General features: G+C 46.9%; 1 protein-coding gene across 1 annotated transcript; it reads left to right on the top strand.

Annotated features, from left to right (window-relative positions):
- The first annotated feature begins 638 nt into the window (after window positions 1-638).
- Window positions 639-3,992, top strand: LOC120659672. Its single transcript, XM_039937883.1, has 3 exons — window positions 639-1,369; window positions 3,507-3,576; window positions 3,669-3,992. Exons 1-2 carry the CDS (start codon window positions 695-697, stop codon window positions 3,573-3,575), a joined length of 744 nt encoding a protein of 247 aa, XP_039793817.1. The 5' UTR covers window positions 639-694; the 3' UTR covers window position 3,576; window positions 3,669-3,992.
- The last annotated feature ends 13,866 nt before the right edge of the window (window positions 3,993-17,858 follow it).

Here is a 17,858-nt window from a genome sequence, read left to right as displayed (position 1 = left end):
GCACGATGAAACTGCCGCAAAAGTCCGCGCTTGGCTCCTTCTCATGGATAGACTCGACTACACCACAAACATATCCAGAACAAAAAAAAGAAAGAAAAAAAACTTACTGACAAACAAGACTACGAGAGTCTCTGCCGTTAGAATTTGCAAAAATGACGCTCCACTTAAATATTTTGGCGGCTCTTTAATTGCATCCATGGATGACCTTTTAGTTTATGGATTGACTTTCAATAAACATGCTTTGTACTTTAAATATTTTCGTGTGGTTGCTACTGTGTGTAATAATGCCGGTATGATCCCCTTAGCTCGATGAGGAGGGTGAAGCCTATAATCTTTTCCATTACCTAAAGAAAAATTTAAATATTCTGTCCGGTCACTGAATTGGTTTCTACGCAGATGATGAAAAGGGCAAAAGAAGGGAATTTTATGGGCGTTCTCACAGTCAGGGTGACGGTCGACACAATGAAAACGTCCATAAGATTTTCCAAGATGGTGAATAACATATCTGAGAGGATCAGCCCAAGAAGGCCTATATTTCCAACAAGTAGGCCTGGCCCATGTAAGACTTCCTCCCATCACACTCTGCAGCGCCGACGTGGCCGCTCCCTATTGGACGCCACCGCCGTGAAGCTACCACCCACTAGTCCTTCCCCAACCCACGGATCCCCCGCCTTCCCCCGCAACCGCGTCGGCGATGGCATCCGCGGCGGCCGCCGGCGAGAAGCCCCACGCGCACCTCGCGAGCCCGCTCCTCTCGCCGCCCCAGCCCCCGCAGCAGCCCTACTACGCCTACCCGGCCGCCGCCTACGAGCACCCCGCGGCCCCTCCCCCGACGCTCGTCTTCGTGCCGGCGCCCTGCTCCCCGGTGCTCGTCCGCCTCCGCCGCCTGCGCCCGCGCCGCGCGCCGGGCCTCTGCCGCGCCTGCGCCCGGATCCTCCCGCTCCTCCTCGCCCTCGCGCTCCTCGCGGCCGCCGCCTTCCTGCTCTACCCTTCGCCCCCCGCCGCGCGCGTCCGGGGGCTCCGCGTCGACCGGTTCCGCGCCGACCCGCCGGCGCTCGACCTCGGCCTCGCGCTGCGGCTCCGCGTCCGCAACACGGGCTTCGTCCTCCCGCTCCGCTACCGCGCGGTCTCCGCCGCCGTCTCGTACCGCGGCCACCTGCTCGGGTCCGCCAAGGCGTGGCCAGGGTCCGGCGAGCTCGCGGGCAGGGGCGAGGTGTACGCGGACGCTGAGGTGTGGGTGAACGCCGGGAGGGTGCTGGATGATGTGGTCGACCTCATCGCGGACCTGGCCACTGGCTCCGTGCCGCTGGAGATCGTCACGGAGGTGGTCGGCTCGATCAGGGTCTTCCGTTTCCACATCCCTGTGAAGGTAATTGCGTGTTCTCGCGGTAGATATTTATCAATTTTATGGTCCCCTTACTAGTAGCTTGCTGAGAGAGTCAGGGTTGATGCTTGTAGTTGTACTGTTTGCAAAGATGTGGCTTTGGAATCGTATTAGAAAATTTGTAACAAGTAAGGACTTGGCATGTTAAAAGTTTAGTTTTTGGGTCTGTTTAAATACTAATCTGTAAGATTTAAGGATTTGCGTTAGTTTGTTAGGGGTTGGGTTCGACTGTTCTGCACTTACCCATTCAGTTCTTGTCATGGATTGCATGGTCCGGACTGCTGAAGGGGATTTGCATGATCATAAGGACTTCTCTACTCGCGTTGAGATGTTCATATTTATGCTGTTTATTTTTTCATGGTTCCTAGCTTAGGTAAATTACTATATTGGTTGCGAACTTGTGATTGGATTTGTTTTGAATTTTTTTTTGGAAAGATTGGTAGTATGGTTACTTTACCGAAAAGCGTATAACAGATATAGCTTCGGTGTGGGAAGGACAGCTGGAAAATACTAGTTCTTATATTCCATAGATTATGTCTTAGCATTTCTCTGGACACCACTATCGTACTTGGTGGTAAACGAATATGGAATAGGGTTCACTGGCATCTGCTTTAGTGTCACAGTTCTTTGACTTGCCATTTCCATGTTAATACAATTAGAGGGCTTATTTTCAACCTTATTCTTTCTATATTTTTGAGAAGAATGCAATTTATACATGACCAGTAATGGGTTTTGTTTTATTGGTTCCTGTGACAAATATGAGTCTGTCAGCTGGCATTTGACTATAGTGACAAAAAGGGAACTGTGAAAATTAGTTAGTTACTACTAAAATATGGACCCAACAAACTCTATAGGACACTAATAAGAATATTATAGACTATGTTAATCTGTCCACCTCCATTGTGTCAACGACATCTTTTTAGTCATGAAGTTTAGGTATTTGGGTTTAATGTAGTTTAGTGTTTACTTGGATGTGGCCTTGGGCAGGTTTGGTCTAACAATCAGGCTCATTAGAAAGAGCAATTTTTCGATGAGAATATAAATGTATATAAAAAAAAGTCTAATTACAGAAATGCTAACTGCATGTAACAGTACCACAAAGTGCCGTTAAAGAATTACTATTACAAAATAGTCAACAATTGCATGAGTGAGCTGGTGCAAAAGGGTTAAGGATAAATGCAAAAGGGTTAACTTGGTGGGTGAATTAGAGAGGCCAAAGGATTGAGCTACTACCTCAAAAGAAAAAAAGGATATTGCCCTAAAATGCATGCTATTAGTTTTCAACACTCTAAAACTTTGATTTCTAGTGCATGTGAAGTGTCTATATTCGCATGGGAAAATATTAGTAGATTTATCATGTAAATTACTCGTCCATTTCCTGACTAGCTAGTTATGTAGTATTATGTTAAACCATTTGATATTAGGAGAATGCTAAAGTACTTGTCCATGTTGGTACTGCACTATTTTGCCGTCACAAGGTGCCTCCAGATTTGTTAGAGGCATGCACTGTTGCAGTAACTAGAAGATGAGATGGTAGTTTCAATTTTTCTAGTTTGTAATTTTGCAAGTTAGCATAAATCTCGAACCATTGTGATGATGGTACATGGGCCTATATGCACAAATGGGAAACAGAAAGCCATTCTAGATTGGATGTCTAACGGATGCAAAATTTGAGTTCCCTGAAATGGTTTCTTCTGAAAAATTGAAAGTTGCTAGTAAGTGAAGAGGGTTTTTAACAAAATTATGCACGTAGTGAACAATTAAAAGGCAGAACAGAAGATCAAAGCAGCTTCTGAAGTTTTACATGTCCTAAGGTCTGGAAGTTTGTGCCACAGAAGTTATTCTTTTTAGCTGGAACCTTATAAGCAAATAATAGCTTGCTCACCCTATTTATTTCAAATTTACCAGGTTTGCTCTTTTTTTTAATGAAAAGCTTAATGGTAAAGATGTAGTCCTGAGCAAAGTGTGGCGGCACATTTCTTAATGAAAGCTATGCCCTCTAGCCATTTCAGAAAGAGTATTCATGTTTGCCATGAAGTTGCTAGTAGTGTCAGTATCATACTGCAGTATCACACTTTATATCTTCTCAGCATAATTCGTGACGCAATTCTTGCTGATCCAGGGGCTTATATCATGCTCGGTGAATATCAGCCCAGAGACTCAGAGAATCATAAGCCAGGATTGCTATTAAGGTAATAATAATCTCATGCTCTGTGCGTCTGTTCTGTAATCCGTACTCTGTTGATTTAACGCGACTTACGAGTTCTGCACCTTTTTTCTGCAGTGACGGTGATTTGAGCACTTGGTGGAACATAACTGCACAATTACTCTGGATGATACTATCAAGTTGCAGAGCCGCCTCGATGGAACTGGAGTGCCTATCTGTATATAATTTGGATACTGTGCTGTGTAGGCTGGAATAAGAAGCTATCATATTGTGCTGTGTATATGCTGTCTTGCAAACATGTCAGAACTGCTTATGTCTGTACATGTAATGTATTGAATACTAAAGCATCTAGATGTACCATAGCATAGAAATGAATCATGGTGTGTGATTGGATCTGCGCATGTATGTTGTTTAGTGCAGCATCTGTTGCTGTCTTGCTGAGTTGCATTGCATGTTTCCAATGTTGGGCAGATGGGCTCACATGTGTCGGTGAAGCATGCTGATAAGTTTTATCGCAATCATGTTAGCTGGCCGCGTGCTGCTTGGTGATCAGTGGCCGGCCGGATCGGCAGCGCACGTATGGTTCTGTTGAAGGTTGACCTTGCATGTACGTTTGCGGCCAGGTTTGCACGTCCAGACGTCCTTGAGGTGGAAGCGGTCCACGGATCAAGGATGTGTGCGAGTACTGAGGAATTCTTTTCTAGCATGTGTACGGGAGTAGGAGATAAGAAGGTCAGTAACGAGGGAGAAAAAACCCGCCGTACTGTCCGGCTGATACCCGTGGACGAAGCGAACATGAAGAAGAAAGACAGGGATAGGAATGTCTCTTGGAAATCTTTCTCTTTTAAGTGGCATTTTTCACTCACGATTAAGAAGTACCTCTCTCCGGTGGCAAATTTGTAGGAACTTTTGTAAGGTTCTGTTTGGTTACCATAAGTCATCTCTTGTTTAGTTGAACTGACTAAAGTGCTTTAATACTGTGAAATAAAAATCATTGCACCCCCTAATTAATATTAATCTGATACCCCTGGCTTAGGATTAGAGGTGGAAAGAGGCCAAATAAGTTCCTTTAACCTATCCTTGAGTGACTTATTGATTTAAGTTCCTTCAATCACTTTTAGTCTCTATAAGTCACGTTCATTTGGATCTCAACTGACTTAAACGGACTTAAAAAGCATGCCTTAAAATAGTCGTAAGGTAATTAAAAGGGTCTAAGGATGGCTTTTGAAGAGGTGACATTCATAGCTATAATAAAAAGTTAAATATCTGAATCGATGCTATGCATCAAACAGCTTTTTCGGTGTCACAATTTATTTTGTCCTTTGAACTGTTAACTCTGTCCTGCAAGTCCTTTTTTTTCTGCAACCTGTAAATATTCAAGTACCAAAGCTGATACTGGTACGGTGGTACCACTACCAGCGGCTTTGAGCGAGCACGAAATGAATGTTGCCTGACTTTTTTTTTATAATGGGTCTGATGGTTTGTTGGATCAGATCTTTCATGTAGCTTTTAAGGTTCAGAGATTCAGACTCGCCACACCAATAATCATCACCACTTGCCACTTTGTCCAGAAGATCTGAAGGACAAAATGGGTCCTGAATTCCGATGGCGCCGATGGGTGGCCATGTGAGCTTGTTCGCTTTGTTCTTCCACCTGGCATGGTTGGTTCAGTGTACTGTGTTTTGGGTAATGGACCTGTTCTTGATGGGATGGCATGAAAGTGTGCTGCACGAGCACGGTGATGTTGATGGAACGTGCTTGCCAACCTGGGGTGATCGTGGAATGGCATCCGTGTTGATGGAACGTGCAGCCTTTTTTTATTTTGACAGTAAAACGCACAAGAGGGCCAAATTTTTATTCAGATGCATGAAAATGTATCGACTCGGCGTCTGTGCCGTCTGCATGCGCGCACTCGCTGGCCAGATTGAGCACTGCTCTGCACTTGGCCTCACTCCTCGGCACAGATAGCATTTGCATTGAGTTGTCTATTGCTTCAGAGTTCGTTAAGCTCACCAAGAAATATTTGATAGAATTTTATTGTTACTATAGATGCATCTATACTATAAGCATTCATGACAATTGAAACAATCCTCACCAAGACTAACTTCCATACCCACCTCACAAATTTCACTTTTGGGTCCACCTGGAAGCACCAAATGTTTGACAGGGACATGGCAGGCCGAAATCGTCGCGCCCCTCCCGTGCAATCCCCGCGCTCCCTCCCATCGACTTCCGTTTTTTTTTCACCGCACCTCCACATACCCGCCCACGGTACCCACTCCGTCAATCACGCGCTGCTCCCCTCTCTTCCCCTCCCCACCCCGGCGCTGCTCCTCTCTCCTTCCTCGGGTCCCTTCCCCTCCACGGCACCCCTACTCTCTCTTTCCCCAGTTCCCCTCCCCTCCCCGGCGTGGGTCCCCAGTCCCCTCCCCGGCGTGGGTCCCTAGTCCCCTCCCCTTCCCCGCAGCTGCTCCCCTCCCCGGGCGCTCCTCCCCCACCGGCGCCGCCGCAGCATCACGAAGGCCCGCGACGGGCGGTGAGTGGACGCGCGCATCGCGCGGAGATGGCGTCGGCAGGGGACGGCGGCGGCCGCAGGGGACGGCGGTGGCCGCAGGCGGCGCTGGGAGACAGGCGAGTTGCGTGCGCTGCGCACCCCGTGCGCCGACCTCCTACGTACGCGCAGATCCTCCTCCCCCCCCCGCCCCCTTCTCCGCCGGCGACGACTGGTACCTCGACATGCTCGACGACCTCCCGGTCGTGAGCTGCGGGGCCTTCCCGCGGGAAGCGTCCCGGTCATCCTCCAATCCCAGGTCAGATCGATGGTCCATCGATTTCTCCCTTCCCACACCACCAGGTCACTAGATTGGACGCTAGCGGCGACGGTCTCCCTCTGGGGAAGCCAGGGAAGATGGGGCTGCGGGCCCTGCTGCCCGGCCGCCCGGGGCATCGGAGCGCGTCGGCGTCCGATGTTCCTGACGCACCTGTTTACCTCGCTGCTTCAGATGGCCACACCGCCAACATGACGGCATGTTGTCGGTCGAAAGCCACCGGCGAGCAGCGACAGGCAACACGAAGAGCCGGGAGGTCGCCGGGGCGCTGGCAGGCACTGCTCCCTCGTCGACGGCCCGCAATTCCAGCAACGCGTCGCGGCTTGTGAAGACGCAGGGCGTGCCACCTGACCTATACCCGATCAGGAAGGATCAGGAAGGTGCGGACGTGCTTGCAATGATTTGCCTGCATACACAAACACGTGGAAATATAAGTCCGAGCCGTGGTCGGCTCCCCGGGACGACTCTTGCATCGGCTTTAAAGAGCCGATCAAGTCCCGGTGTCAGATGGGATCTGTTGCATCCAGATATTGATGAATAAAGCAAATAACTGTAAAGCTACTTCAATTAAATCTAATTGATCTAATCCACAACGGTAAATGCTTCACTGCTAGATCGGAACATCCTACACGTGACTGGGCCTAATAAACGTAAGAGATAACTAAACCATAACAAAAAACAGAGGCCTAAGAACTAGTAAGAGCCGATTCCCGGATCAATTCCCTGTTAAGACTAAAGCAAAGCATCTAACATGCCACCGGATCGTCCAACCCGTTTGCAAGACCTAACCTAGCAGATATTACGCCAACTCTTAAGAACAAGAGCAAACCGTAACAGATCAGATCTACTAAACATAAAAGAAGCAGGGTGTTGTCTCTGTGCAACTAATTCTATGCGACGAGAACTAGCATAAGATCGAAATGTGACTGCACAGAGACAACATGATATTCGTAGATGATAAACAACAAGGCACGATAGATCTACTAAAAGCCATGCTACGAACATCAGGATAACTAGCATTACTCGCCATCAAAAACGCTTCAGTACGAGTAATACCAAGGTAAAAGCAAGAACAACGCTGCCCTGATCGTGAGAAGCGATCAGGGCAGCATGGCGCTTACTTGGATGAAACTCTAGGATTAGGGGTGACGATGCGCCGAGAGTTGTTGTTTGCGAGACGTGATGACGCTCTCTCTTTTACAAATGTCATAGGGTACATATTTATAGTCCGGAGACTTCTTGCCGTGCAAGGCAACCTCTAAACTCTTTTTCTAAACGAAGACTAGAGATAGATTACAACTCAATAAAGACTCGAAGATTAGATAACATGATCTGGACTCTTCCCTCCACCAGTACAGATCTTCATGAAGCTTCCAAATATCTGCCGAAACATGCCGTATAATTGTGGCAGATTCTGGTCATCCTATTGTTTCGGCAGTTCCCGTCAACTCCGAGCGAATCTTGATGTGATTCCAGATGTATTGGAAAGCTTATCTCCTTAGCTTTCATGCATATCTAGAACGTCCAAAACGGAGTCCATATGTGGCCTGGGCGTCCACTTTTGTGCGGCCTCTTCTTGCAGTCCGAACCAGCCTCGCGAATAGACTGGGCTTCAACATGGATTAGGCCCGTAACTCCATCTCGGCTTGAACCTTGAGTGCACAGTTATCATCATATTTGGCCAAACTTATGATATAAGCCTGGATAAGTGGACTCCTTTACCGTGGGCTTCTTCTGACATTTGGCCTACCAATCCTGGTCAAATTCTGGCGATAACACATGCCCCCCAAGTTTGGCCAAATATGACAGAATCTTCTAAGCGCCAGCCGTAAACCAAATAAAAACATCATCTTCTCAAATTGTCTTCTCATGCCACTGATGGTCTTGCCCCCCGAGCCGATAGATCAGCTATTAGCCAACTGACTTTGTGACCGATTGCTTGAACCGGCCTCACGCCTTCCTCGACCAATCTCAATGTTGTTGCAGATCGGTCCTAGTTTTCATATTCCATGGATAGCACTGACTTATGTGATCATCCTCGTGCTTCATCAGCTCAGCATCAACACATACGGCCTCTCCTGCAAAACACTCACTTGCCGAACCGACGCTACAAAGATCATTGTGAATCGGCTAAAAGCTGATGAATCATATTCGGTTAGCCAAACAGTCCACATAAACCAAACCATCATCATTGATAAAAATTTCTTCCCCCCACAAATATATGCTATGTCATGCAAAGAGTGAGTGTTAGCTTCCAGGTATGTCTCAAAGCATTTACAAGTGCTAGCATGTATATACAGTGAGGGTATAGCATAAAGACACCGCATAGAAAAGCTCAAAAGAATATATCTATATTAGAACATGAGCAAGCAATTTTTAGGATTTTCAAAATAAAAAGCATCACCACTTAGCCCAACCAACTAGTACATTAAAGCATGACAAGCAAAAACCAGCAAGTACCTACACCAGTGAGCTCTCTCCGATACAAGGATCTTTTAACAAGTTTGATTACTCATGCCCTCAGGTCTTGCAGGTTAAAACATATTGCATTTGAAACTCAAACAAGCCTTTTGTTCTGTGCCAGGGGTTATTTGCTTATCAGGCCACTTCTTACCAACCAATGCTAAGCCTAGGTCCGTTGAACCATCAGAAGCTTAAAGCAAGGTTTTGGTCATTCACAGCCTAGTCCAAGTTCATGCTAAAGTGCAATAGCAAGCAGTCCCGAACTAGATCAGTGAGACAAAACAAACCCACCTGGATCTTTTCATTATAGCACAGCATGGACATCATTCAGATTTTAATGTAATTTAGCATAAGATTATCATATAAGCATTGAGACTCGAGCTGCATAAATGATTCCAAGAAAATGATATAGCTACCATGCATGTACAAGATAGTAAAAGCAAAGTCAGCCTACACATACTAGTAGCCAAGTAAAGCGGTGACCATATTTCAGATTTTCAAAAGAATAAAAGCCATGCTCGGTATCAGATATTCAACATATTCAAATGAGCCTAACCACACATGGTCACCAGCATCCACACCTCAAAATATATACACGAAACACAAGTAGAAGCTACTAAGCATACAAGGAAGCTAGTGCAAGTGATAAATGCATATACTGTATGATGATGCAATGGTGGGTTTGAATATTACCAATCAAATTGGCTGTTGACGAGCCGATGGTTAAAATCCCGCCTGGTCCGTACTTGCCATAATGCATTCTCATCACAACTATCGGCTGTTAGAAAGCCGAACATCAGTAGCCTAAAGTCCAATCAGCACATCGCAATCGTAGAGAGCTCTTCAAATGCTTTGTCGACGTGGATGAAGTAACCGATGTTGATCGCATCGAAGGAGCACAGAAGCTGAATCAGCCAGCTGATGTGACGAATGCCCTGACCCTCTATCCGTGGGGGTCGGGCGAGACGGACCCCGTCCGCAGGGGTCGGGCGAGACGGACCCGTCTGTAGGCGACAAATGCCCTGACCCCGTAGGAGCCGCATTCGCCGATGTCGATGGTGTCGCAGGAACAGGAATAGCCGATGACGATGACGATGCATAAGTACTGTTGGCCGGATCGATCGGCTAATGTATCAGACACTCCCACGCCCACATGGGAGCAGAAGTAGCCAATGTCGGTGGCCGGAACTGCGAAGGAGCGGAAGTAGCCGATGGTGAAGAAGCTGTAGGAGCACCGGCGGTAGTTTTTCATCCGGACGAAAATTTTTGTATGGGTCTCCATATTTCATCACCAAATCTCCGCTTATGCCCCCCGAGCCGGATCCTTCATGTATTGGAGGAGATCGGCTCTCCAATCGGCCGTGTCCAATTCACTATGAACCAGAGAATTCAGACGTTTTGCTGCCGATTGCTAGAATCGGCTGTGTTTGGGGCTGATCTGCCCATCAGCCCGGACTCATATGTTAGCCATGCAGCAAATTTGTTCTGCTACTATTTCTTTTGACTTTCTTTTTCTGGCATCGCATCGGCTGGGGCCGATCGCTTAGATCGGCCACTATAGGGCATGATCCCGTAGAATTCATGAAGTGGTGCCAGAATGTGTTTATTCTATGAGGCCAGTGGATAAGACTAGCCTCAATTCATTTTTTGTTGCTTCGATCCAATCACAGTCTTCCAGCGCAATCCCTGAGATCGGCTCTTGCCCTTCCGCGTCCCAGGCGTTCATGTCTGCGAGCGAAACCTCGCTGGAGTCATCTGCACGGACCACCTCCACTTCATCGCCATTCCATTGGACCAGACACTGGTGCATCGTGGAAGGAACACAACAATTGGCGTGAATCCAATCCCTCCCAAGCAGCACTGTGTATGTACTCTTGATGTTGACGATGGAGAACGAGGTCGGGACAGTCTTGCGGCCAACTGTCAGCTCCACATTGAGGACTCCCTGTGCCTCCGACGGCTGACCGTTCAAATCATTGAGCATGACATTGATCCTGATGAGATCAGCAGTAGAACAACCCAATCGGCGCAGCACTGAGTACGGCGTTAGGTTGACCGCGGCTCCAGTGTCGACCAACATCCTATTCACAGGTTTGCCATCGATGAGGCCCTTGAGATATAATCCCTTCAGGTGCTTGTAACTTTTCTCCTTGGGCTTCTCGAAGACGATCGGTTGTGGGCCGAGATCCAGCTGCGCGATGGCCAATTCCTCCGGTTGGGGCGCCCGAAACTCTGACGGGAGCACGAACACCATATTCACATCAGCCGATGGCTTGTCATCGGCTCTTGGCTGCTTTGGGCGCCACTCCCTCCTTGGAGGGCGCCTTTCCACCCTTTGCGGGCGCTTGACTTGCTCTGCGAGATCCGGACGTGCTTTCCTCAGCACGTCAAGGTATTTTGCTTCCGCCTCTTCGAGATTGCATAGACGCTGCACTCTGCACTTCTGTGATCGGCTGAGCCCGTCAGGACACCACCGTGGATGATGATACTTGTCTTCCTCTTCTGGCTCGAGATCATCCCCGGATGGCCGCCTCACACGGCCATCGTGACGTGTTCTGGGCCCTAAGCACCGGAACACCGATGTCTCGCCTTGCTGGCGTCCCCGAGGCCTGCACTCCAAGCAGTCATCTATAGTAGGCAATCGGCTCATGCCGGAGTTCCAACAGTACCTGAAGAATGGGCAATGCTAGTGGTCACGTATAGCCTGGCGTCTCCCCAGTGTCCTTCCTGAGCGGTGCTCGTACTCATCCTCTTCCGATTTGTATCGGCGGCGCAACTTGTACTGGTACTGGTATTTTTCCAGAAGCCGATTAGAAGCAGGAAGCTGATTGCGGATGTGACGCACCTGCTCTTCAGTCACATGATGTTGTTCCAACTTGCGTTCATCCTGCGGCCATTTGCCAGAAGCGGCCTCTTTCCTCTGCTTGTCATGGCGGCGCATGGGTCCCACCATGTTGACCTGGAACGCCAAATCCTGGCCCTTGGATCCGAAATCTGACAGCTCCACCACGTTAGCTTGTGGGAAGGGCTTTGTGTCAACCTTCATTGTGTGTTGAGCCAGGATTAATCGGCCTTGCTCGATAGCCGATTGTATCTGACGACGTAGCTCCTTGCATTCACCCGTGGAATGAGTGAACGAGTGATGCCATTTGCAGTACAGTCTTCCCTGCAGCTCTTGTGCCGTTGGTAACATGTGATTCTCTGGGAGCTTCAGCTGTTTTTCTTTGAGGAGCAGATCAAATATCTGCTCTGCCTTGGTCACGTCGAAGTCGAAGCCCTTCACAAGTCCCCGCTGTTTGACCCACTTGCACGGGACAGGGTTTGCCCCCCGAGTCCACTCTGCCACGGCTACTTCTTGCTCCTCGCCAGAGTCATCAGATTCTTCCGCCTGGGCCATGTTTACATGGCGCTTGAACTTGTCCTGGTACAGCTCAGGATGGTAATGTTCGTATGTTGTAAGCTTCTGCACCAGGTGCGCCAAAGATGTGAACTCCAACTGAAAAGCCGCATCCTTGATCGGCTTAGCGAGTCCCAGGACAGCCAGATCGACTGCCTCCTTCTCTGTGATGCACGACGAGTAGCATCGGTTCTTGACCTCCCAGAAGCGCTGTATATATTCTGACACAGTCTCTCCTCGCTTCTGCCTGACTTGGGCAAGGTCGGCAATTCCAGCTTCAGCAGCCTCCGAGTGGTACTGGGTATGGAATTGATCTTCAAGCTGCCTCCAAGTTCGAATCGAATCCGGAGCCAGTGATGCATACCATCCAAAAGCTGGGCCTGTAAGAGATTGGCCGAAGAACCGGACCCTCAACGGATCCGACACTGAGATCATCCCAAGCTGCGTTAAGTATCGGCTCACGTGCTCGATGGAGCTAGCTCCTTCTGACCCGTTGAACTTGGTGAACTTAGGAAGCCGATACTTAGGTGGCAGTGGGATCAAGTCATAGTCACTTGGATACGGCTTGGAATAGCCGATCGCTTTCCTCTTGGGCAGGATGCCGAACTGGTCTCTCAGTATTGCACTGACCTGCTCCACACTAAGAACTCCTGAGGCCGATGGCTCAGCACTCGGCCCAGTAGCGTACTTTGCCAGCCATGCTTGTTTCTCCGCGTCTGCTCCAGAAGCTCCTGGGTTTACCATCTGCACCGAGCGTGTTGGATTGACGCTGTCAGGGATGTAGGCGCACGTGTAGCCCTGCGGAATCTCCTTGGGTGGCTCGGTGAGGAATTGGCCTTCTCCAGGATCGCCGCCGATCTTGTGGACGACGTAGATTGGCGAATTTTGTGGTTTTGGAGCTGCAAATGAGAACGGCAATACCGGTCTAGAATGCAGTGCAGCTTCCTCTGTGTGACTCCCCAGGGTTGGCCCCAATGGAGAGTACTGGTTCTTGATTATCTCCTGGATGACGCGATGCGCCATGCGCTCGAGTTCGTTCATCAGGCTCTGAGAGTGCCGATGAAGCGCATGGGCCACCATGTAGTTCATCTCCTGACGCAGGGCTCTGGTGCGCACTTCTGACGGCACAGACAGATCTACATTGTCGAGAGCGCCTTCTGGTGAGAACCCCTTCCACCTGATGCCATGGTTGCGGGTCCTCTCAAAAGAGCCGATGAGATCGGCTTCCAGCAGAGCTTTGATCTCATCATACTTCTTCTTGTGTTCAGGAGGGAGCTCTTCATATGTGACGGGCTTGGGAGCGGGTTCTTGATCTTGAGCTCCAGTCATTGTTGCAGTGGACGTTGTTGCCGAAAAGTGTCCCACTGGGCGTGCCAGAATGTGTTGTCGGTCGAAAAACACCGGCGAGCAGCGACAGGCAACACGAAGAGCCGGGAGGTCGTCGGGGCGCTGGCAGGCACTGCTCCCTCGTCGACGGCCCGCAATTCCAGCAACGCGCCGCGGCTTGTGAAGACGCAGGGCGTGCCACCTGACCTATACCCGATCAGGAAGGTGTAGACGTGCTTGCAATGATTTGCCTGCATACACAAACACGTGGAAATATAAGTCCGAGCCGTGGTCGGCTCCCCGGGATGACTCTTGCATCGGCTTTAAAGAGCCGATCGAGTCCCGGTGTCAGATGGGATCTGTTGCATCCAGATATTGATGAATAAAGCAAATAACTGTAAAGCTGCTTCAATTAAATCTAATTGATCTAATCCACAACGGTAAATGCTTCACTGCTAGATCGGAACATCCTACACGTGACTGGGCCTAATAAACGTAAGAGATAACTAAACCATAACAAAAAAACAGAGGCCTAAGAACTAGCAAGAGCCGATTCCCAGATCAATTCCCTGTTAAGACTAAAGCAAAGCATCTAACACGCCACCGGATCATCCAACCCGTTTGCAAGGCCTAACCTAGCAGATATTACGCCAGCTCTTAAGAACAAGAGCAAACCGTAACAGATCAGATCTACTAAACATAAAAGAAGCAGGGTGTTGTCTCTGTGCAACTAATTCTATGCGACGAGAACTAGCATAAGATCGAAACGTGACTGCACAGAGACAACATGATATTCGTAGATGATAAACAACAAGGCACGATAGATCTACTAAAAGCCATGCTACGAACATCAGGATAACTAGCATTACTCGCCATAAAAAACGCTTCAGTACGAGTAATACCAAGGTAAAAGTAAGAACAACGCTGCCTTGATCGCGAGAAGCGATCAGGGCAGCATGGCGCTTACTTGGATGAAACCCTAGGATTAGGGGTGGCGATGCGCCGAGAGTTGTTGTTTGCGAGACGTGATGATGCTCTCTCTTTTACAAATGTCATAGGGTACATATTTATAGTCCGGAGACTTCTTGCCGTGCAAGGCAACCTCTAAACTCTTTCCTAAACGAAGACTAGAGATAGATTACAACTCAATAAAGACTCGAAGATTAGATAACATGATCTGGACTCTTCCCTCCACCGGTATAAATCTTCATGAAGCTTCCAAATATCAGCCGAAACATGCCGTATAATTGTGGCAGATTCTGGTCATCCTATTGTTTCGGCAGTTCCCGTCAACTCCGAGCGAATCTTGATGTGATTGTAGTTGTATTGGAAAGCTTATCTCCTTAGCTTTCATGCATATCTAGAACGTCCAAAACGGAGTCCATATGTGGCCTGGGCGTCCACTTTTGTGCGGCCTCTTCCTGCAGTCCGAACCAGCCTCGCGAATAGACTGGGCTTCAACATGGATTAGGCCCGTAACTCCATCTCGGCTTGAGCCTTGAGTGCACAGTTATCATCATATTTGGCCAAACTTATGATATAAGCCTGGCTAAGTGGACTCCTTTACCGTGGGCTTTTTCTGACATTTGGCCTACCAATCCTGGTCATATTCTGGCGATAACACGGCAGCAGCCATGGCAAGCACAAACGGCTTTGCAGCTCGACATGGATGGCACTGCAAGGAAAATGTATGGATCGACTGATGATGATGAACAACCTGTGCTCACTGCTCGATGATCTAATATCTCGCTTTATAACTTCCTTTCGTGATTGTCATTACTAATTTTCAATGGCCGCCCCAAAGGCCGTGGTTCTTCCATCTTGAGATTCCTATCACTCATGACTGTGTGCAGCTTTTAGATAATAGTAACATAGAAATTTCTAGGTTTAATTTAGGGTAATTTAGCTAATACTGTTTTTCTATGCTTTCTGCCAAAAGGAGGTCACTACATGTGGGGAGAGATATGTGACTTACATGTTGCTAAATTTTTCTAATTAATTTTGTGAATGATTTTGTTTGTTTGTTTGAAACAAGGTAGCAACTGGGAAGTTTTCCCCATGGAGATCCAGAATTTCTATTCATTTCTCCGCTTGTTTTAACAGTGTGGAAGTTGGCAGCTATGTAATAACCGGTGATATCTTCAAGGAAGTGGGTAATAAACGGTTAGGCTTTTATTTCACCTCGCAAGTTAGGTGCATATTGCATTATTGTATCCAGTCATCAGTTCTATAATTGCTATTTCAATTTGCAGTTTAAGGTCAAGATCTTCTGGTAGGCCAATATCTAAAGCTTGTAGGGAAAAAATGAGAAGGGCCAAGCTCAGTGAAAGGTAAATGATAAACTGCAAGATGGATTACCATGTAGGCTGCTTATATGTACACACCTGCATCCCATGCATGTTGTGCTATAGAGGCTGCTTGATTTCAGTTTAAATGATTGCCTCAAAGAGTACTGCAATGTGATTGATAGATGCAAGTAAGGAGCACATCCAGAAAGGACATGCTAGGATTATTGCATTTCATTATATGGGCAACATTAATTTTTGTCCTCATAAATTACAGCCATATCATATAAGCGTATATACTAAATTATTTTATTTGAATAGTTTGATCCAAATTGGATCAAATGTTGCGTACCTGTTTGTTATTTTGATAAGAATTTTTTCCATGGGTCTGTCAGCTGCACTAGAAGTTCCAGTAAAATTGGCCGGAACATAAATTCAGGAGCCCTTTTCATTTTGGCTGTCATATTTGCTTCCAAAGTCACAGCAATATGTCTCTCTATTAGAAGGCAACAACGAGGTAAATGATCACCGCACCCTTTTGTGCTATGCAAATTGACCAAAACCAGCAGGAGATTGCTTATACCGAGAATTTGTTACAACTGGTGTCTTTATTGTTTTTCAGGTTAGCATGACGCTGAACACCTCGACGGACCTTTCATCTCTTTTCACGTGGAACACAAAACAAGTAATGTGTATTTGGAGTTCTTCATTCCCTTGCCCCTCGGTGTTCACTATTTCCATTCAAATTCTAAATTTTAGTCTACTAGAAAGTATGGTATCAGCTTATACAAGGTCTACTGAAACATAGGATTTACTGGAAACTGTAAAGTACCGGGAATAAAAATCCTCGGGCATAGGAAGTACTTGTCTCTTTAGTGTCTAAGATCATGTGTGAATCTTTGCCTTTGAATTCTGGGGTAACTGTAATTTATATTACTTTTCTATTCTCATACAATGATACTGTGGAAAACATAATGGAAATTATCCAAACAGAACATAAGAATGCTCTCCTGCTTCTGTTTCTTAACTTCTTTCATTGGATGATTGTAGGTGTTTGTCTTTGTGGTGGCTGAGTATGAAACTCCCCAAATTTCTTTGAATCAAGTAAGTCCCGTCGATGAGTTGATACCCTTTCCTGTGGGCATTACTTATGTTTATACCAATATTAATTACTATTAGCCTGCAACAACTGCCCACAAAGGCATGAGTTTTCTGCTGCGACCAGTAGTGCAATTTCATCCAGTTAACATTTGCTTCTGATTGCAGTAATGATGTTATAAATTACTTCTTAGTCTATTCCTCAGCATACCTATGGAGCTGTGGCACATGAATGAGTTTTTCGCCAGTATATGTAAATCTAGATGAACTGAAAGTTTATACTATGAGGAAACGCAGGACTGTTAGGTTAATCAATGCATGTCCTTTTGAAGCCAGCTGAGCTAAACATGGTCAAAAACTCAAAACAAACATCAATAATTGACTTTACAATTGCTAGCTTAATGGCAATTGGCCCAAGTTATCGCAATACTTCTAGATCGATAGTGTACTTGATGTTAGCTTGATCATTTGCATAATTAATGATGTTCCCCAAACTTTCTGTGATACAATCTATGATATTCATTCCTACCCTATCGAATCATTTTATTGCCTGCCAGCTGATATTCTATTATATTTAAGATTTTTCCTCTTATACAGTATTGTAACTAATTGTATTTGGCTTATGGCTTTATGCAACAGGTTTCCCTTTGGATGGAATTATACCTACAAAAGAGCATACCAAGTTTTTATCCATACCACAAACAGGTACAGATTTATTGACCAGGCAAGCACATTACTTAGATTGAATGCCGATTTAATGTAATTATGAAATTTTATCACTGTGACTGGGTGATGCATTTTGGTATGATTAAAGAGGGAGGGCGAGGGACAGGCAGGAAGAAGAGGGTCTGGTTTTTCCATAGTTTAGTAAAATGAGAGAGAAGACAAGTAGAACAACTATGAGAAAGGA

Source organism: Panicum virgatum, chromosome 2N, assembly GCF_016808335.1.
Source record: "Panicum virgatum strain AP13 chromosome 2N, P.virgatum_v5, whole genome shotgun sequence".
NCBI classification, from domain to species: Eukaryota; Viridiplantae; Streptophyta; class Magnoliopsida; order Poales; family Poaceae; genus Panicum; species Panicum virgatum.
The sequence above is the reverse complement of the archived record's forward strand: the minus strand, read 5'-3'. Positions and strand labels throughout refer to the sequence as shown.